Source organism: Entamoeba dispar, genomic scaffold, assembly GCF_000209125.1.
Source record: "Entamoeba dispar SAW760 scf_1105229463907 genomic scaffold, whole genome shotgun sequence".
Classification (NCBI taxonomy): domain Eukaryota; phylum Evosea; order Mastigamoebida; family Endamoebidae; genus Entamoeba; species Entamoeba dispar.
The window spans coordinates 1-20908 of NW_001855927.1; the positions used below are offsets into that span (position 1 = coordinate 1).

At 24.7% G+C, this 20908-nt stretch overlaps 9 protein-coding genes across 9 annotated transcripts, besides 26 other annotated features; 5 read left to right on the forward strand and 4 right to left on the reverse strand.

The window, feature by feature from the left end:
- Positions 1–3501, reverse strand: EDI_334450 (protein serine/threonine kinase, putative; the record flags this gene model as incomplete). Its single annotated transcript, XM_001741686.1, has 1 exon — positions 1–3501. A coding segment is annotated over one exon (3501 nt), but the record flags the coding sequence as incomplete, so codon positions are not given.
- Positions 413–556: a microsatellite.
- Positions 659–729: a microsatellite.
- Positions 801–875: a sequence feature (AT_rich).
- Positions 2218–2253: a microsatellite.
- A 1107-nt stretch (positions 3502–4608) lies between the features above and the next one.
- Positions 4609–4666: a sequence feature (AT_rich).
- A 365-nt stretch (positions 4667–5031) lies between these two features.
- Positions 5032–5062: a sequence feature (AT_rich).
- Positions 5063–5251: 189 nt separating this feature from the next.
- On the reverse strand, positions 5252–6658 carry EDI_334460 (uncharacterized protein; the record flags this gene model as incomplete). Its single annotated transcript, XM_001741687.1, has 1 exon — positions 5252–6658. One exon carries the CDS (start codon positions 6656–6658, stop codon positions 5252–5254), a length of 1407 nt encoding a protein of 468 aa, XP_001741739.1.
- Positions 6659–6945: 287 nt separating this feature from the next.
- Positions 6946–6981: a sequence feature (AT_rich).
- Positions 6982–7338: 357 nt separating this feature from the next.
- Positions 7339–7372: a microsatellite.
- An 855-nt stretch (positions 7373–8227) lies between these two features.
- EDI_334470 (uncharacterized protein) lies at positions 8228–10501 on the forward strand (the record flags this gene model as incomplete). The annotated part of the gene is made up of 1 exon (XM_001741688.1): positions 8228–10501. The coding sequence occupies one exon, from the start codon at positions 8228–8230 to the stop codon at positions 10499–10501; it is 2274 nt and encodes a 757-aa protein (XP_001741740.1).
- Positions 8614–8784: a microsatellite.
- Positions 9213–9392: a microsatellite.
- Positions 9402–9580: a microsatellite.
- Positions 9645–9831: a microsatellite.
- A 122-nt stretch (positions 10502–10623) lies between the features above and the next one.
- Positions 10624–10657: a sequence feature (AT_rich).
- A 199-nt stretch (positions 10658–10856) lies between these two features.
- Positions 10857–11008: a microsatellite.
- Positions 11009–11274: 266 nt separating this feature from the next.
- Positions 11275–11523: a sequence feature (AT_rich).
- Positions 11524–12001: 478 nt separating this feature from the next.
- EDI_334480 (uncharacterized protein) lies at positions 12002–13244 on the forward strand (the record flags this gene model as incomplete). Its single annotated transcript, XM_001741689.1, has 2 exons — positions 12002–12259; positions 12321–13244. The coding sequence occupies 2 exons, from the start codon at positions 12002–12004 to the stop codon at positions 13242–13244; spliced, it is 1182 nt and encodes a 393-aa protein (XP_001741741.1).
- Positions 12265–12329: a sequence feature (AT_rich).
- Positions 13239–13309: a microsatellite.
- Positions 13310–13327: 18 nt separating this feature from the next.
- Positions 13328–13403: a sequence feature (AT_rich).
- A 537-nt stretch (positions 13404–13940) lies between these two features.
- Positions 13941–13988: a sequence feature (AT_rich).
- Positions 13989–14002: 14 nt separating this feature from the next.
- Positions 14003–14061: a microsatellite.
- A 27-nt stretch (positions 14062–14088) lies between these two features.
- On the forward strand, positions 14089–15990 carry EDI_334490 (Rho/RAC guanine nucleotide exchange factor, putative; the record flags this gene model as incomplete). Its single annotated transcript, XM_001741690.1, has 1 exon — positions 14089–15990. The coding sequence occupies one exon, from the start codon at positions 14089–14091 to the stop codon at positions 15988–15990; it is 1902 nt and encodes a 633-aa protein (XP_001741742.1).
- Positions 15991–16020: 30 nt separating this feature from the next.
- Positions 16021–16185: a sequence feature (AT_rich).
- Positions 16186–16242: 57 nt separating this feature from the next.
- Positions 16243–16433: a sequence feature (AT_rich).
- On the reverse strand, positions 16428–17084 carry EDI_334500 (uncharacterized protein; the record flags this gene model as incomplete). The annotated part of the gene is made up of 1 exon (XM_001741691.1): positions 16428–17084. The coding sequence occupies one exon, from the start codon at positions 17082–17084 to the stop codon at positions 16428–16430; it is 657 nt and encodes a 218-aa protein (XP_001741743.1).
- Positions 17085–17129: 45 nt separating this feature from the next.
- Positions 17130–17181: a sequence feature (AT_rich).
- An 87-nt stretch (positions 17182–17268) lies between these two features.
- Positions 17269–17340: a sequence feature (AT_rich).
- EDI_334510 (uncharacterized protein) lies at positions 17285–18247 on the forward strand (the record flags this gene model as incomplete). The annotated part of the gene is made up of 1 exon (XM_001741692.1): positions 17285–18247. One exon carries the CDS (start codon positions 17285–17287, stop codon positions 18245–18247), a length of 963 nt encoding a protein of 320 aa, XP_001741744.1.
- A 143-nt stretch (positions 18248–18390) lies between these two features.
- On the forward strand, positions 18391–19128 carry EDI_334520 (uncharacterized protein; the record flags this gene model as incomplete). Its single annotated transcript, XM_001741693.1, has 2 exons — positions 18391–18996; positions 19054–19128. 2 exons carry the CDS (start codon positions 18391–18393, stop codon positions 19126–19128), a joined length of 681 nt encoding a protein of 226 aa, XP_001741745.1.
- Positions 18996–19023: a microsatellite.
- Positions 19129–19244: 116 nt separating the features above from the next.
- Positions 19245–20810, reverse strand: EDI_334530 (uncharacterized protein; the record flags this gene model as incomplete). Its single annotated transcript, XM_001741694.1, has 1 exon — positions 19245–20810. One exon carries the CDS (start codon positions 20808–20810, stop codon positions 19245–19247), a length of 1566 nt encoding a protein of 521 aa, XP_001741746.1.
- Positions 20811–20820: 10 nt separating this feature from the next.
- Positions 20821–20858: a sequence feature (AT_rich).
- Between the last annotated feature and the right edge of the window lie 50 nt (positions 20859–20908).

The following is a 20908-nucleotide window of genomic DNA, read 5'->3' on the forward strand; positions in this document are numbered from 1 at the left end:
AATAAATACTGCTCCATAAAATTGAATAATATATTCACTTCGAAATTTATCTAACATCATTACTTCTTTCTCAAATTCTTTCATTTTATTTTCATCTTTATCAATTTGTTTCATTTTCTTAATTGCTACTTGATTCCCTCTAAATTCTCCTATATATACAATTCCAAATGTTCCTTCTCCTATTTTATGTTCTTCTTTTATTTCATCGGGATCAAGTCGTGTTGATATTTGTGTTTCTCCTTTAATTGAAATACTTTTAATTATTTCTTCTTGTGTTTTATTAAGTGTTTTACTAATTATCATTATTTGTTCTTTAATTTTAGTAGTACATTTGATTTTAGTGAATATTTCAAATTCACATGCATATCCTCCTTCAATTGTAATGATATTTGGGTTTGTTCTAATTGAATATTTTTCATTTTCTTCTTTACTACTTATTTGTATTTTCTTTTTTTCTTTATTTTCATTTCCAATACATATTAATTCTCTGATTTCTTTATTTACTTCAATTTCTTCTCCTTCTCCTATTTCTATTTCTTTTTTATTTGTTATTATTCCATCTCCAAGTGATATGAATTTGATATTTGATTGTGAAATTTTAAATATTGTTGTTGTTTTCTCTTGTTCTTTCTTTTCTTTCCGTTTTATAATGTAATTAATCATTATTATTATAATTATAATTATTATAATGATGATAATAAGTATAATGATGATAATTATCATTATCATCCACCATACGATTTCTTTATTACATTTTGTTCCTTCTTCATTGATTCCATACCAAAATGAACATTTTGAACATTTATTATTTTTTGTTTCTTTACATTTATTAATATTTGAATAATGAATACATTCTTTATTTATTATTATATATTCTTCTTCACATTTATTACATTCTTTCTCATTTAAACATGTTATACATTGTTTTCCACATTTTGAACATTCTTTATTTATTAAATAATATCCTGTTAAACATTCTCTACATCCATATTCTTTATCTATTTCTCCTTTACATCCTTTAATTGTTGTTGTTAATTTACATATTCCTGTTGAACTCATAAAATATCCTTCTCCACATATTATACATTTATCTTTTTGATTACATGTTAAACATTCTTTTTCACATTTTGAACATCCTTTCCCATTTCTATAATATCCATTCTTACATATTCCACATCCACTTCCATCTGCTAATATTTGTAAACATGTTCCATTTAATTCTTCATTTGATTGACATGTTTTATCATTTCTTAAATATTTATCATTAGAACAACTCATACAATATGTAGATATTCCATAACATGTTTCACATTTATCATCACATTTTAAACATTTCTTATCTTTTGTTAAATAATATCCTTCTTTACATCTTTTACATCCATATGTATTTTCTTCTTCACAATATTCTATTTTTGTATTAATACATTCTCCTTTAAAATTAAGTAATAATCCATTTAAACATTCAACACATTTTCCATTAACATATGATTTATTTAAACAATATGAAATATTATTATTACATTTTCCATTTTGATCTTTTATCATATCTTCTTCACATGTTTTATTTATACATTTATTATTATCTAAATATTCTTCATATTTACATTTTATTTCAATATCATTTGTTTGACATATTTCTGATTTTGAACATTCTATACATTTATTATTATTAATGTATTTTCCATTTTCACAATATATTTCTTCATTCTTTCCATTTTGATTCTTTTCTTTATTTGAACATTTTTTATTGTTTAATGTATATCCATTTGAACATGATACACATTTATTTCCTTCATAATAACATTGATCTTCTTTATCTCCATTACATTGATTATTTTCTATTTTATATCCATTTGAACATTTTAAACAATAATTTCTTTCTGATTTATTACATTTATTATCTTTTTCTTTACATTCTCCATTTTCTTTAATAAATCCTTCTTTACATTGATAACAATATGTTTCATTTCCAATTTTACATCCATTTTTGAGTACTTCACATGTTTTTGTATTTAAATTAAGATAATATCCATGTTCACATTCAATACAATGATTTTGTTCATTTGTTTTATTACAATGTGAACCAATTTGACATTCTTTATTTGAATTTAAATAATATCCTTTTTTACATTGAATACATTTAAATTTTTCATTTGATTTACCAGTTAAAACAATACAATTTGATAATTGACCATTTAATCTTACTGTTTCATCAAATATCATTATATTATTATTACCATTATTATTAATATTTATTAATGGTGTTGATGAAGAAGAATTAGTGAAATAATAAACAGAATTATTAACAAAAGAATTACATGTGAGAGTACCATTTATAATTAAAGTTAATGGTTTATTTGATTGATTTAATGAATGTTTTAGTTCATTATTTCCATTTATTTCCAATGTATTTGTTGTTGAATTGTATTTGAATTGTGCCCTAACACCCTTTTCTCTGTTATTTGTAATTTCAAAGTTATTAAGTTGTATCTTTTGACTATACTTTTCGATTAATGAAACAGATGCTATTACTAATTTAACATCATCATTAACATTAATTTGCTCTGCAAAAGCAAGGTTAAATAATGTAATATCATGTTCAACATGAATGGTTGTATGTTCAATCCCTACCATGTTAAAGTTAATTGAATCAATATTTGATTGAAAATTGAGAATACATTTAGTTTTACCATTAGACTCATCACATGGACAATGTGGATAATCAAATGGTGGATCACTGTAAGATGGTTGAGTGTATTGAAAACCATTAATTGTACAAACAACAGTTCTATCTAATTCAGTTCCAGTTGGACAAAATCTTATTAATTTATTGTTTGATAATAAATATGCCTTACCCTCTGGCATATTAAGTCCATCTTTAAAATCTCCTAGTAAATAGTGCTTATCACTAACCTGACTTGGGCTTAATGAATTAGGATTATTAAATGACATTATATCAAAACATTTATTATTACCACTAGGATTCTTGATTCTGAATGTTTGTGTTTCAAGCAGCGCTCCTTTAGAAAGGAAAATGAAGTCTGAGTTCCAAACAATCAACTGAAGATGATTTAGTTCTGGAACAGTTTTAAAAATTACTTGATAGTTAAGTGAAAGACAACCAGACCACGTCACCTTTGAATTGGTTCCAAAAACAAATTCGTTGTTTGAATGTAATTTACCATCAAATTTAACTTGAGAGTTTTCTAAAAACTCTACTACAGACACATTTAACCAAGCGTCCATTGTACTTTGTATCTCCAAATTACTATTACTACCATCAAAAGTTAATTTTTTACAAACTATGTCAGGTCCTAAAAAAGTATAACTGTGATTAAGGTAATATGAATAATCATTTGTCTTTGATAAGTCCTCACAATCTCTTGATGTTTTTCCAGTCTGAGATAAAAATCCACTATCAGAGCTTGAACCAAGTGGAATACAATCATATTTTTCAGCAATAACATAGTGAATCAACAATAAGATATCAATTAATAACATTAATGAAATAGAAAGAATATGACATTGTAAGATTTGAATTTTTGTATAAGACTTCTTTCGTTACAATAGTTAGATATGAACATTCTACTAAATCATTCTATTTTAGTGTCTACTATAAATAGAATAGTAAATAATATCATAAAACATTAGTTATTTTTACTATTCTAATATAATATAGAACTAAATATCCGAAAAACAAACATGAAAAGATAAATATTTCCTGCTCAAAAAAAATTAACACTTGATGTAGTTGTAATAATGCACTCATCTGTATTTTTTTGGTTATTAAATCACATTTAGATTTTTGAAGTTCATTGAAAAGCAAACCAGGGTTAAAAAACAAACCAGAACAAGATTAAAAGGAAGAAAGTTTGATGTAAGATTTTTTTGTATAAACCATAACTCCATTTCTTTATTTAGATTAATTTGATAAATAGTTTTTAAGTCCTTTTCCATAAGTGTAATATTATAACACTAAAACAAATAAATTCTCTTTGGTATTGACATTAGATTTATTTATTGTTATTGTTTTTAACTTGGAACATTTTCTTGGGTAATTTTATAATAATTCATATTGTCTATAACAAAGAAAACTCAAGTACAATTCAATTAGCGTATTGAAGAAAGTATTCCTAAAACAAAAACAAACTATAATATTATTTTTCTAAATGAATTGAAGTTTATATTACTCAATTTATAATAATAAGTGTTTTATGAATATTTTTTAACTTCCATAATGAATACACATCTAGAAGCAATAGAATAAATAGAAAGTATTATACGGTTATTGTATCTATACTAAAATATATACTCATAATTTCAATTAATACAACTTTTATTGAAATTCTACAGTTTTATCTTAAATTCTTTTTTATTCAAATAGAATAACAACACTACATTTAATTTATGATATATAGTATATAACATAATTTTAACTGAACAGAAATAACTTATATACTTGAAAAATAAATCAATAAAACAGTTAAACAAAATAAGAAGTAAAAAATTACTTCTTTTATTGTTTGATGTTAGGCTTCATATAAGACAATTATTTCTGATATCAAACACTAATGTTTCGTTAAGTCAAATAATGAGACAATAACTTTCATAATAATATTTTTGTTTAATTAATTTAGTACTTAATAAGTAATATAATACTTTATTTGTCTTCTTATTGGTCTAATGTTTTAATTCTTTCATTTTTATTAATTCTTAAAACACTGAGTATTATTCTCTTTTATAAAAGATATTTTTCTTCATGACTTGTCTATTCTGTCTAATAAAAAGTTATCTGTTTTATTACAAGGTATTTTCTGATTTCTTTAATTACCATCAGTACTCGTGTTAAACACATTGTCATTGTTACTTTATCTTAGCCAATTCATAAGTTATTATCTTTTTATTTAAAAGAGTTGAAAAAAGAATGAAAGTGTCAAAAAAAAAATTGTTTATTAATCCAAAACTCTCAATGAAAAAGTTTTTATTAATTGTTGTAATGACAAAAAGGGTACAAATTCAAAAAAAAACAAGATAAAAAATAAGAAAATTTAAATAAAAAATTGAGCTGAATAATAAAATTGAGAGTATTCTTAAACGTCAAGGTTACAGACCTCTGTTTATTAATAACTGATACTAATAAGAGACGTTACTATTTTGTCAGCACCACACACAACTTTCTTTTAAAAGTTAAAAAATTGAAAGAACTTCGTTTTGTGTCAAAATGAATAACATGATAAAAAGAATATATTAATCAATTGATTATATTGTGTTCTTTAAAATAGTCTAAATTCAAAATATGTTTTTGTTCACTTCTCATCATTTTGATAGATTCAACAGTTATTGGTAATTCTATTTTAGTAAGTTTCATACACCTCATACATTGGAATGTTTTTAAAGACTTGTTGAATTTTATTTCTTCTAAATTATCAAGATTATTTAATACCAAATCTTTTAATGATTCTGGACATTCAATAGTTTTAAATTCACTACTACTAATTTCTAATCGTTCTACCTGATTTCCAAGATGTAATGAATTAGAAAAACAATCTCTAATAATGATTTTCTTTGCAGTGGATTTATCAAGATTTAATTCTTGTCCTCTATAATAAAAAATATGAATTTCTTGACATTTTAACTTTTCAATTCCATTAAAGTCTTGTGGTTCATATAATTCTAATGATGTTAATTGTTCTAATGAACATTGTGGAATAGATGAGAATGTTAATTCTTTTAATTGTTGTAATTGACTTAAGTTAGTAATATTTTCTTTAAGTGCACTGAGTTCAGTTATTGTTGTTGGTAAAATCCATTCACATTGAACATCCATTGGTCCATAATGAATACTTTTTAAGCACTCAAATTGTTTTAAATCTATTGTAGGATGTTTTCCTTCTCCATGTTCATCTTCCCAAGTAAATGTTGCTTTGGTAATTCCATATTTAGTAAGTATTCCACTCTCAATTAATGGAAGAACTTCTCCTTCTATCTCATCAATAATTGCAATAAATCGTTTGTTTTTATTTAATTCCTCAATTCCATCAATACTCCTTACTTTTTTGATAACTTTAATATTATTTCCAAGTGATAGTATTGATTGGACATATTCTAATGCAACTCCTTCAACTATAATTTCTGGTCGATTTCCAATTTCTTTAAGAATTGAAATAAACTCTTCATAAACTTGTTTAATTTCATCTTCTTCAAGTGGTGTAGAAGGCTCTTCTTCAAGAGTAATTCTAACAAATCTTAATGTCTCTATATCTCTCAACCCTTTCCAATTCATTTCTTTTGCACAAATCCATCCTTGCATATCACCACCAATAGTGATATTAAGCTTTTTTAATGATTTCATTTCACTGATATTACTACAAAGACTATCTGTTTTCCAATTACGAATCTTGTTTATAGGAATTCCTTGAATATTTCCATCAATATCATAATATTCATAATTTGTTTTTAATGAAGAAATAATATTTGTTCCTTGATAATTAGTCATTCCACCAAATATCTTTAATTCTTTTATTACATTGTCTTTATCTAAATATAAATTCTCTTTAAATGACTGTAATCCTTCATTTGTTTTCTTATTTATCATTGAAAATTTAACTAACTCTTCATAGCTTCTAAGGTATTTAGCTACACTCATTAAATAAACCATTTCTAACTGTGTCATTTTCAATAAGACAATAACTAAATGATGATTTGATAGTTCTATAACTATTTCTTAGAATAAATTAGAATACTTTAGAATTTATTCTTGTTATTTTTAGTTCTATTATTAAAATAGTTATACATAACAAAATATTATCTTTTTGCCATTTTATCATCACTTATCTCTTCAATTTAAAAGGTATTTCATCTACTTTGTATTTGAAACAACTACTGTTTATTCTTTAATTCATTACTTATATATATGCTATATAACTTCTCATTGGAACCACGTACTTTTAATACTATAAATTTTTAATAATAATTTTTTTTCATTGGTATGTCTTTTTATGTGCACTTATTACATAATAACAAACTTTTCATTACTCGATTTGTCAATAAATTTTTTGTAGAGGGTATTAATTCTGGTGGTTCTTTTGATTAATGAGTAAAATTCATTTTTTAATTAATTCTTTTTTTTATGTAGATATTATCTAATGATTTGTTTGTGTTTATTCTTTTAGTTTATTGTTCATTTTCTATTACATAAATACTAAAAGGGATATTGAATTGATTTCTGACGTTAATTAGCTAGTTTAGTGAAATGAATAAATTGAATTTCTTAGGTACAGCCAATTCTTGTCATTAAATTAAATCAGTTATATACTTGTTTGTATTATTTGTCTATTGAATAAAACAAAATAACAACAATAAAATAAAATAATTAATGAGAATTTAATTCATTGTAATAGGTGTAAACCATTCTCAAAACAACATAAAATAGATAATAAATGAAAACAAAAATTAGAGTTATAACCTAAAATTATTCATATAAAGATAGTCAATGACTCATTGTTAGTTATTTCATTCTACGTACATTTGAATATTTGATTTCTTAACGTTTCAACAACGTGCTTTTAGTGTTATTTCTTTACAGTAATTCGCATCTTAGATTATTTTATTCATTTATTTAGTTTTCTTCTTTTGATATTCAGTATTAAGACATTTCTTATTACTTATACTTTAATAAACTTGACTCTTTCTTAAACTCCACAACTAAAAGTGTTCTATTAATGAGCAAATCTACAAATTTCATAACAATTTAATAATTTTAATCTTATTTGAAATTCCAACTCATAATATTTGTGATATTTATGACTTTAAGAAATAAAAAAAAATAATAAACATCATTTATTTTGTCATTGAAAAAGATCTAATATTAATTAATTCATACAAAATGCAAAACACAAACACTTTTCATATACTAAAAGAATCTTTAAATGCTTTATGCAAAATTGCTTCTTTATTTAACCAATCCAAAAAAGAAACAGAAGAGGCTAATATAGAACAATTTAATCAATATGTGGAAAGAGTTAACCAATGCATCTCATTATTGTTTCGATATAATATACCCACACCAAATGTAGAGTCACCAACTGAAATGGTTAATACTTTAGACTTCATTAACAATGTTTTATTGTCTTGTATAACACTACCAATCAGTGAAGGTGTTAACTTTGTGAAGAAAGAAGAAAGCTTCTTAACAGGGTGTCAATCTGATGAGGCAATTAAACAAAAAATGCAAGAGCTTTACCAAATGATACAAAACATTATACTTGTTAATAATGTTGGTCCTAACATTATCTCAATTTACGAAAGTATCAAGACTGCCAAAGGAGAAGAGTTAAGAAGAGGTTGTGACCAACTAGCAAGATTACTATATGCTTTAGATCAAAGTAAGATCACCACAGTGACACTGCAGCTTGGTGAAGACATCATTGACCTTCCACTACAAATTAGAGGGATTGGAAGCATTGACAATAAACCTAACAACGCAGATCAGAAAATAGTTCAAAAAGATGAAATAAAAGAAGTTGGCAACAATAAACCTGAACTGTTTACAAATACAGAAGATAACATCCCCCAACAAGACGTTATAGAAGAAGTTATAAAAGAAGAAATTATAGAAGAAGAAAAACAAGAAGAAAATAAACAAGACAAACAAGGCACTGAACAACAAGAAGTTAAACAAAAAGACAAAGAAGAAGTTACACAAGAAAATAAACAACAAGAAGAAGGTAACAATGAAGGTGTCAAACAAGAAGAAGGCAACCAAGACGAAGAAGGACAAAAAGACATTAGACAAGAAGAAAAAGATGACAAAGAAGATAAACATGAAGAAAGTCAAAGTAAAGAACACAAGGACTGTGCTACACTAGAAAATGTAGGTCCAACAAAAGAAAACGAAGAAAAGAAAGAGAACGAAACTAACAATCAAAGAGAGGATGTGGTCAGTGGGTGTGACAATAAAGAAGAATCAACTCATGGAGACTCAAATGATAAAGGAGATGATAAAACTAAAAAAGTCACTGAAGACCCCAATAAATGCAATAACCAAGAAAGTAGAGATGGTGCTGAAAAAGATAAACAAAAAGAGGAGCAAGAAATCAAAGAAATGTCTAAATTGAAATTGGACGTAATTGAATTTAATAAAAGGATCGCAACAAGTGTAAAGGAAATCGCTGGTCTTATGGATGAAATTAAAAAGAAAGACAATGAAATTAAAAAGAAAGAAGAAGAAGTTAAAAAGAAAGAAGAAGAAGTTGAAAATAAAGAAAGTATTATTCAAGAAAAAGATAAAGAAATTGAAAAGAAAGAAGAAGAAATTAAAAAGAGAGATGAAGAAATTAAAAAGAAAGAAGAAGAAATTAAAAATAAAGAAGTCGAAATTAAAAAGAAAGAAAGTACTATTCAAGAAAAAGATGAAGAAATCAAAAATAAAGAAGATGAAATCAAAAAGAAAGATGAAGAAATTAAAAATAAAGAAGATGAAATCAAAAAGAAAGAAGAAGAAGTTGAAAATAAAGAAAATATTATTCAAGTAAAAGAAGAAGAAATTAAAAATAAAGAAGAAGAAATTAAAAAGAAAGAAAGTATTATTCAAGAAAAAGATAATGAAATTAAAAAGAGAGATAATGAAATTAAAAAGAGAGATGATGAAATTAAAAAGAGAGATGATGAAATCAAACATAAAGAAAATATTATTCAAGTAAAAGATAATGAAATTGAAAAGAAAGAAGAAGAAGTTAAAAATAAAGAAGTCGAAATTAAAAAGAGAGATGATGAAATCAAAAATAAAGAAAATATTATTCAAGTAAAAGATAATGAAATTAAAAATAAAGAAGTCGAAATTAAAAAGAGAGATTATGAAATTAAAAAGAGAGATGATGAAATCAAACATAAAGAAAATATTATTCAAGTAAAAGATAATGAAATTGAAAAGAGAGGTTGTGAAATTAAAAAGAAAGAAGAAGAAGTTGAAAATAAAAAAAAGACTATCCAAGAAAAAGACAATACTATTCAAGTAAAAGATGATGAAATTGAAGAATTAAAGCAAGAGATAGATTACCTGAAAACACCAATTGAGCCAGAGATTGTATTTTGTGATTTTCCAATTTCAGATTATTTTAATGGAAAAGAAGAGGTAATAGAAGTGAATAATAACAGAATTGTTATTCCAATCCAGGCTGGACAACCAGAAGGTGTTAGATATAAATTTGATTGCTGTGGAACACCAATCGATGGGAGAATAAGAGATTTAATCGTTATTGCTCAAACAGAACAAACAGAAGGTCTCATAAGAAAAGGAAATGATATTATCCAAACTATTGTTATTCCACAAAAGTATAGAAACCAAACGGTCGATTGCCCTATTAAATTGTTTGATGGAAATACTATTCCTGTTAGGATAATAGGGCAAGAAGGTATTCAAGGGGTATGCGAAGGGTATGGTATGCCAATTGGAACAACGGGAAAAAGGGGTGATCTTTACTTAGATGTCAAGTTCAATTAATAAATTTTTTAGGTTTACAATTTGTTTTCAATAATTTTTGAAAAACGTTCTTTAATGTAGAAAGGACTAAGTTAAAAGAGAGAGTGAAAAAGAGCAATAAGTGATATAGTGCAAGTAAACAGTATTAATAAATAAATATTTAATATCATTTATTTAGCATAAGATGGTTATTAGATTTAATTTAAATGAAATATAAATGATGTGATACAACACACACCCACAAGCCTTTTTTTCAACAATGACAATAAGAAGTTTGTGTATTTAATGATAAGATAATTTGTAAACACACTAAAAATAAAAGACAACATAAAAGATAATGATTCAATATAAAATCAAACAACAGTTATCATTTACAAACATTAAATATAATAGAATTAAAGGAAAATAAATACCTAAATAAATAAAGAAAAAACAAAGCAAAATTTAAAGGATTGAAACAATTAATTTATTCATAACATATAGAGAAATAAATAAAAAAAGATAATACAAGATATTGTTAAATAAAATGTATCAATGAACTGATTTATTACAATAAATCATTATTTATGTAAAACAAAGAATAACATTTGTGCTCTTTAAAATTATACATTTTAATTAAAGAACTATACAAAGAGGTTCATTTAAAGAAATAAAGGATATAATCAATAAGGATGAACAAACCAAGTATTCAAATGCGATTTTTATTCATGAGGAATGAAGGAAACTAATGATTGAAATGTTAAAATAAATTAAAATCAAAATGGTATTTTGAAAGACTTTTAATGATATTTTCGTAATTAAAAAAATGAAATTATGATTTTTAAAAAGAAAAAATATATTTTTAGGGGATTTACAAAATTTATTGAATATTTTTAGAAAAAAGTTTTGATTAAAAATAGATAAGTAAAAATAATTCAATATAAATTGTTGTTGACATTATTTTATCTTTTTAGTTTAAGTTACAATGATTTTATTATAATAAGTTAAACTAAAAAGGAATTTATTAAAAATTATAGTTTTTTGAAATAATTTTTAATAATTATGAAACGATTTCTAATGAGAATAATGAAGAATATAATTCGTAAGAAAATGGTTATCAGTGAAGGAAAATAATTAATAAAGAAGGTAATATTTCAGTAAAGAAAAACAGTATAAATAATGGGAATGACGAATCATTAAAAAGTAGTGAAAAATATATAAAATTAGAATTGGGTTTTTGAAAGTATCAAAATTTTTAGTAATTTCCAACGTCTCAATTTTGAACCAGATAATAAAATCTGTTTTAATCCATAAGTCACTTTTTTCGACATTTAAAAAATACAAACAAATAACGTTTTAAAGAAATTAAAATAGAAATAAAGGAGTTAATAATTAACTCCAATCATAATCAAAATTTCTAATTTATAAAAGAAGTAAATCAAGGAAATAAATGAAAATCGCTAGTAATTGTCATCATATAAAATACTCTTCTTTAGAATATTTTCTCATTATAAAAAGAGAAAGAAAGGAACTTAATAAATAATGGCTGTAAGAACAAGGGTCATTTCACCACGTATTTATCCAAAACTTAAATTATCAACTAGTGCTTGTAATGAATTACATGATACTCCATTTAAAGAATGTCAACAATCAACACTTCGTTCAAGAGCATTATTATCACCTCGTTTTACTGACAATAAATCAATGTTTTCACCTATTCAAAAGAAATCACCAGAACAAGCACTAAGATCTTTATTATTTTGTGATACACCATCTCTTCTATATTGTTATTGTGATTCTGTTTGTTAATTATTAATTATTAATTAAATAAATTTATAAATTGAAATAATAATGTATTTAGTTATTAAAACAAACTGTGTCCCTATCAGCAATTAATTCATTATTATTATTTTACTCATCTCGTGGTAAAGTTACATTATTATTTACTAAACTTGGAGAAAAAGAAATTAATAAATCAAAACAAGGAATTCCTCTTTTTAGAGGAAATACTTCTTTTATTCGATTGTATAATACTTATGTTATTACTTATTGTAATCATTATCTAATTGATATGATTGATATGATTATTCAAGAAACTGATCAACCCTCAATAAACGAACAATATCAAATAACAAAATGGGTTAAATCATTTACAAATTATCTTGTTAATAATTTACATTCTATTTGTTCTCATCATAAAAGAATTATTAGAGAATTGTGTTGTTATGTCTCACCTTCATTAGACAATCAAAAGAAAAGACAAGTATTTACAACATTATTCTTTCTTCGTTATTTATTCCTTCCATTAATATCTTATCCTTCACTTTTAAAAATACTTCAAAAAGCTACTTCAGAATGGTTAAAACAACCAGAAAAATCACAACGTAATCAAAATGATCCAATGACACCATTTAAAAATACAATTGATATTGTATATGATTATATTATTAATTTTCCAGATGGAATGGACGTTGGTATGGTTGATCAACGAAAACAAGAAGAATCATTATGTCATCTTATTACTATTCTTAAAGAAAATATGAATGTTCTTAGTAATTGTTATTCAGATGACTTCTATGACATTTTTAGTCTTGTAAAAGGAAATCAACTAGTAGATGTAGCACCAACTAATGTTGCTGCATCAATAGATAATATTAAACAATGGAATGAAGACAAAATTAATACTATGACAAAAATTAATGTTGAATTAAAAGCAAAAATTAGACAAATGGAATTACAGAATGAAAAAATTAAACAACAAATTAGAAGAATCAAATCAATTTAAATCTGTTTTATTTTCAATTAATTATTTCTTTTTATTCTGTTTAACTTCTTTTTATTTTCTTTATTGAGTAACTAATATATAGGTATATATTAATTTATATATAAATTAATGAATCAATATTATTATTGAAAATCCTTATTTATTTTCATTAATAATAATCTGATGCTTATAAAATAGTTAGTTAATTGAAAGAGCTCTAATTATTTCATTAGATACTTTTAGTAGTATAAAATTCTTCTTGTATATTCTTTTGATATAAAAACTCTTTTTTTTGATATTCAATAAAGAGAATTAATTCTGATACTTTTTAAGTCACTTTCTTTTGATTTAACTAAAATTATACATTTTAATTACACTAACTGCAAATTATGTTGTTATATTGTTTTCATTTGTTAGTGATTTATTACAACTTTTTATTTAATATGACACAATGAACATTTAATTTGTTTGTTTTGTGAAAGAGAGTTTCCTTCAATTCTTCTTATCAATAAGAAGTAAGTTTTAAATACTGTAAGAATAATAGATATTTTTCAACATAAAACTAGATTCCCACATTATACAACAAGATAACCAATGAATTGGATGTCAGTGGTTTTAAATTAAATGTGCTTTAATAATCAATAACCATCAAGGTTTATTCATGTAACATATACTGGTTATTTTATGAAATATAAACAAATGATTTTCTTCAAATAGATTATATTATAATTATTAACTAATTTATTATACTAATTTAATTTATTTCTTTCTCTCTATGAAAAAAAAAGGAAAAGAAAAAATAAGGGAAATAAAATAGATTGAAAAGAAAAAAGAAGAACTTTTAAAAAGAGATTTTATAGATTTTATGATTAACACCTTTGCAAAGCGATGGGTTACAGAATCTACTTCAAATGATATTGAATATGCTTTATTTTCTATCAATAATCACATAATAGAAGTACCAAAGGAATATTTGTATAATGATAGAGCACGAACTACAATAATGCAAACGATAGTTAAATATAATGAGACAGATATTAATAATGGAAAAGTCATTTCATTAAGAGGAGGGAGAACTGAAGAAAAAGAATTTCGAACTTATTTAAGATATTTAAGAGGAAGTGTTTTTTGTGAAAAGAAATTAACAGTAAAAAAAATGGCTCGAACCATTTCAATTCTTCTTCAATTTGGAGTTGGGATTAATAGTTCAGTAAAATTACTTGGATTAAATGAAGAAACCTGTGAAGAAATTATTGCATATTTTCTTGCTATGTTAAATACAAAAACATTAAATTTAATTATGATAATGGATATTGATAGAAGTTGGAAAAATTTATTAGAAAATGCATTTGGAACATTATCTTTTTATTATGGAGAAGCAATGTTATCTAATATTCAAGTATTAGAAGGACTTGGAAGATTTTATGATAATTTAGATTTGGTTCATGCTTACCTTTCTGAAATGTCTCAGAAAGAAATGAATCCAAAACAATTAATAGATATTGATCAAGTCTTTTGCCCATCAAAAGAAAATATTTCAGAAACAAAAATTATATTAGGTGGTGGAAGACATTTTGATGAAGGATTTGAACGTAGAAAAAGTAATTTGGCTGGATCTATTCCAAAGAAAGCATCTAAAATTACAACATTTATTGGTGATGATCTTAAAAAATTTATTATTGTGCAGTTAGGTATTGAGTCATGGTTAGTACGTTCTATGTTTGTTTTTAAAAAAATGAAAACAAGACAAATGGTAATTGAAGAATGGAAAACAACAGAATTTAATTTATGTGAGAATATGAAACTATTAAAAGAATACTTTAAAGATCCTATGCAACAACTTATTATTGATAAAACGATTGATGGATTTGGTAATAAAGAATATAATACACTATTTTCTACATTAAATGAATGTATTGATTGTTCACAACAAATGGTAAATGAAATGAATAAAGTATTAACCCCACAAAATATGAAATGTGATTTTACTTTTGGTAAATATGCAGATCAATGGGTAGTATTAGCTCGTTATTTATTACCATATACTACTGACTATAATTATGCTAAAGCTATTTTTGATAAAATTAAACAAACTGAAGAAGGAAAACAATTTATTGATGATTGTCAACAAAATATTTTCATTAAAAAAAATACTCGTCCATCTTTTGAAGATTTACTCATTCAACCAGTACAACGTCTCATGAGATACCCATTACTATTAAAAGAAATTATTAAAAATACAGGACCTCGACATCCAGATCAACCATTTCTTAAAACAGCATTCACTCATTTTAATTATTTCTCTAATCTTGTTAATGAATTAGGAAAGAAAAGAGATGAATTAAAATATGTTTCACAATTACTTGGAGATGAAAATATTTTTGTCAATAATAGATACATGTATTCTGAAGCTATGGTTACTTATAAAAAGAAACATTGTTACGCTTTCTTATTTAGTGATGAATTAGTATTTGCTAAAGAACAAGCTGTTCAAGAGAATAAACCACTTCTTGCAGCAAATAAAGCAACAAAAAAAGTTAAAATTGAAGCATTAATTTGTATTAATGATAAAACAGAAGTAATGCTTTCATCTAATGTATTAAATATTAAAATTGATGATGTTAGTTGTTTGTTATCATTTGATAGTATAGAGAAATGTAAAGAGTGGAGTCAAACTATTTCTAAAAATATTACTTATGGATGGTGGGATTTAAATCGTTCTGATTGTTGGGTAGCCCAAATGAGAGATGCAGATAGCGTAGAATAAATCAATTAGTTTTTATTTCTTTCATTTTTCAAATTATTTTTTTTTTAATAAAACAAAAATTTCTTTTTTAAAAAAATATTAAAATATTTTTATTTTCTTATTATCTTCTTAAATTCTTTTTTTTTTTTAATAAATTTATGTTACAACTTTATTATTTTTAATATTCTCATATATTAATATCTTGAAATATATAATGCAATTATTTTTCTATAGCACTACTTTTAAAATCTTTTTTAAATTCAGATCAAGAAGTTATAATTATTTTTTTTTTAAATCTTTCATTTTAAAAAAATATCTTTCCAAAGAATCTAATTATTTAAAAAAGATTGTTGCAAAATCTTAATAAATGAAATTAATATTCATTTATAAATAATAAATTATAAACACAACCATATTTAATAAATAAAAGTAAAAACAGAATACTAAATAAAAAAAAATTATAACTCACCTTTCTTTACTTTTTCTTCAACAAAAAGTTTCATTTCCCACATTCTTTCAGCATCATTTGTTTTATTCGAAGCGACTACAAAAGTAGGAATACTTCCTCGAGGATCCATTTCAATAATTCTTTCAATATAACATCTTTTAGGATCCTCTGGGTCTTTTTCAATTAAAAGTGCAGATTTCTTATAAGCAGTGACGTACTTTTTATTAGTTTTAACTTTGTCATTCTTGATTGATGTTTGAATAAAAATATGTCCATTCTCAGTTGGATAATTATCATGAAGAGAAACAAATTGTCTTGCAGTAACAGGCCAAGTAACTGAAAAAGCAGTATGTGTTACAAGAATATTAGTACCCTCTACTTGATCAAAAATTTCGTAATTCAAAAGAGATTTATCATACTTCTTTAATTCATCAATATTAGTTTCTTGATTAAATTTAAGCATCTGTTCAAAAGTACAATTACAATGAACTCTACAACGAGTTCTATGACTATATCCTCTCATTGGTAAATCATATAATTTAACATCAGGGTTATTATAAGTAATTGGATTCCATTGAATTTTTAATTCATTTTCAAACCATTCTTTCATCTCTTTAGCTTCATTGATAAGTTCTTCCTTAGTGTTACAAGTAGGTTCTTCAGCCATTAGGGTCGTTATATATTTTAAGTTCTCAAGAATCTATTCAAATTGTTTAAATTAATTTTATAAATTTATAATAAAAAAATAATACTTAAATAAATAAGTTTATTCGAATTTTATCTTTATTTCATAAATCTCATTTTGTTCAATTATTATATTTATTTTTCTCAGAAATTACCAAAAGATGAACTTAAATTTTTAATTTAATGTATTTATTAAAGAATTTAATTAAATTCCCAATTAAAATACATTATTTATTTATCTGTGTTTATATTATCGTTTCTCTCGTTGTTGTTTATGGATTACAACTAACATTGTTACCATCTGGAAAAATATACTCCTATAGTTATTCTATGACTAAAACTCTTACTCTAGTTATTCCCGCATTCTTATTATTCATTTCTGGAATTATTTCAGAAAAAGTGTTTCATAAACCAATTTCAACTCTTAAAATAGAGGAACCACAAATTAAAAAATGGTGGTATGTTATTTCTCTTGTACTTATGCCAATGCTAATGGTATTTGGATCGTTTATCTTCTTTTGCATTAATCCATCAATGTGTTCATTAAATGTAATGAATGAAGTAATACATCAACAAAAAATTAATGAGTTAAATAATATTTCATTATCAGAAAGTTGGATACGATTTACTGTATATATTTCAATTATTATCCAAATTTTAGTTTCATCAATAACATCATTTGGAATAGCACTTTCTCAAGAATACGTTTTTAGACGTTTTTTGTTTAATGAACTTCTTCAATCTCTTCACCCTCTTTTCTCTGCATTTATTTCTTCTTTTATATTTACAATCTATAGTATTGTTCTTGTCATTCTTGGTGATTATTATCCACATGAAAATTACCCAGGATCCCCTTATACCGGTATTTTAATGGTTTGTTTGATTCATTTTTTCCTTGGAGTGTTTTTGTGTTTCTTTGCTCTAAAAACAAATTCTTTACTTGTCCTATCATTCCTTCATTCTTCCTGGATTTCTTTACAATCTACTTTTACCCCTTTTGTTGACCAAACATCAACCCCAGTTTCTATTTTCATAGGTCCATCATATTATGGTATTCTTCCTTCATTCCCAATGATTATAGCTACCATTTCCTTCACAATGTTTATGACAAAGAGACCAGTTGACAGTGAATTGAATTTATGTTAAAGCAGAACAAAACTTATGATTTGTGGCTTTTCCCTCCATCAAAAATAAAATTATCCAACCTAAAAGATAAAAACAAAAAAACAATTTTTTTCTTTTTTATTGAAGTAAAAAAAAATGAAAGGAATTCTTAAATCTTAAAAATCATGAATCCAATTCAACCACCTCCTTATTATAATGGGTTTTCAGCATCAGGGAGAACGGGTGATAGTGACCCAATGAAACAACAACCTACTTCATTAAAGCTATGTTTTTGTCCATTATGTGATAAACAACAAATGTTATTAGAAAGACAACCACTACAATGGATATTTATTGCTCGGTTGATTGTGTATAGTTTAAAACATAAATATAATAAAAGAGATTTCTTTACTTTACAAGGAGAGGTCCAGCAATTTATTATCGATCATTGGTATTTCTTTTCTAAGTTAGAACAGTTTAGAGTTTCTCAAGAACAATGGACAAATACATTGAATGAACAATTTAATAACATTGACTTCTTTACTCTAAGTGATGATAAACTTGCTGTGAGATTAAACAATGATATTCCACCTTGGGATTATGAACCAGAAGTTGTTCAAGAAATATCTGCATCAAGTCATATAGATGACATAGAATTAAATCAAAATACAGAACAAATTCAAGCTGAATTAAAAGAAAGTTACTTAAAAACACTGCAAATAGCTAAAGTGGCATATTTAACATGTCAAAAAGCCCTTTATGTTTATTCTGATGATAATTCAAAAAATAATGTTTGTTTTTTTGTTTGTTTGTTTATTATTTAATTTATTAATAATGACATATTCTAGATAATTGCACAAATGGAAGAGTTACAAAAGGTAATTAATGAAACAAATTACTTATTAGGATGTTTTCAAAAATAACACTTACTCTTCTTGTTTCTTTACAGTAATTCTAAAACCATAATTGATTTTTTTAGAAAAACAAATTCAATTTTCAAAGTTGTTCTTCTTTTTCATTTATTGATCAACTCGTTTTTTTAGTCATAATTAATAAACAAGACGTTTTTGTGTACTTGAATAGGTGAGGATTTTCTTACAACAGCAGCAGCTAAATCTTTTCTGTTTAAATTCAATAAAATAAAAATCTTAAGAGCATCAGTCTCTGGTGTTTCAACCATTTTATCTACTACTTTTAATGAGTCTTCATATTTTCCCATAAAAATTAAAGCCATAGCTGATGCATAATTAACATCTTCATTATTTTCTTGTGGTTTTGAAACAAAGAATTCTTGAAGAATTTTTTCAGATTCTTTGGGTAATTGAAGAAAACAATATGTTTTAACTAAATATGACAACGCAGAAATTCGTAGTTGATGATTCTTAGATGTATAAACTTTTTCCCAACAGTATTTAGCTAAAAGATAATCCCCACTCCAATAACTTATATATCCCATTGCATAGTGCATAGCTAATGCTAATTTATGATTTACTGAATTTTCTGAATTAGTACGTAATAAAGTTGTCATATTTCGAATATATTGCATTCCAAGAGATAATGGTAGTTGCGGATTTTCTGGATTTAATGGTTGTTGATTTAATAATACATGACGAGCAGATGATGTACCCACGTATTGATATTTCATTTGTGCATTCTTAATGTAATTATAATGGTATTGAATGCAAGAACATGCCAACCGATACCATAACAATGGACTATATCTATAATAGTCTACTAATGTAACAAATGCAGCATGTGCTTCAATGGGTTTATTTTCTAACAAATAACAAAGTCCTAAATTATATGTTGTTGTTTGTTTCCATCCAATGGGATACAGTGTTGTTGCTGGTTCTTCTAATGAACTTTTCACTGGTTCGTCTTTATGGCCAAAACAATGAAATGCTTTTTGTAACATGTATATTGCTACAGCTGGTTTTCCTGAACGAGCAAAAGTACAAGCATTTCCAATATCTTTTAATGGAGACTCACCATCCTGGAGTAATGTACGTACTCCATCAAAGTCATTATTTAAATAACAAAAAAGTGCTTGATAATAAGGCTTTCGAGTAGTATCACGACAAGAATTACAAACACAGTTAATATGTGAAATTGCATCAGGTATATTATTTTCATGAATTGACTTTTTCATTAATACCAATTGTGATTCAATATAATTAATTGTTCCTGGAACATAAATTGGATTAATGAATTCAACTGTAATTCGTTCTAAATTAAATGTTATTGAACCCATTGAACTAACAATACAGTAATATAAAATCAATGATAAAAATTTAATCTGTGATTCTTCTTCACGATTTGAAGATTCTGATAAGAGAGATAATGCGTCCGTTGGTTTCCCTACCCTTAATAACCCTACAGCCTTATTATATAATAAATATGTGGGTTCATTTGTTTCTAGTGGAACAATAGTTGTAATGTATTGGTTGTAATCTTGAGATATGAGTAATTCTAATAAAGCAATATTACTTTGATTAATCACTTTTTGTTCACCTTCATCATTACTTTCTTCTAATCTTTTCTTTAATTCTTTAAATTCATTGGGATTGTTTGATCTTAAATATTGTTCATAATAACTTTCACTCATCTTTTCCAACTTTATTTTAATTTTTTTTAGTTTTTTATTTATATTTTTCTCATTTCTCATTTTTTACAATTCTGTTTTGAAGCTATTAGATTCTTTTA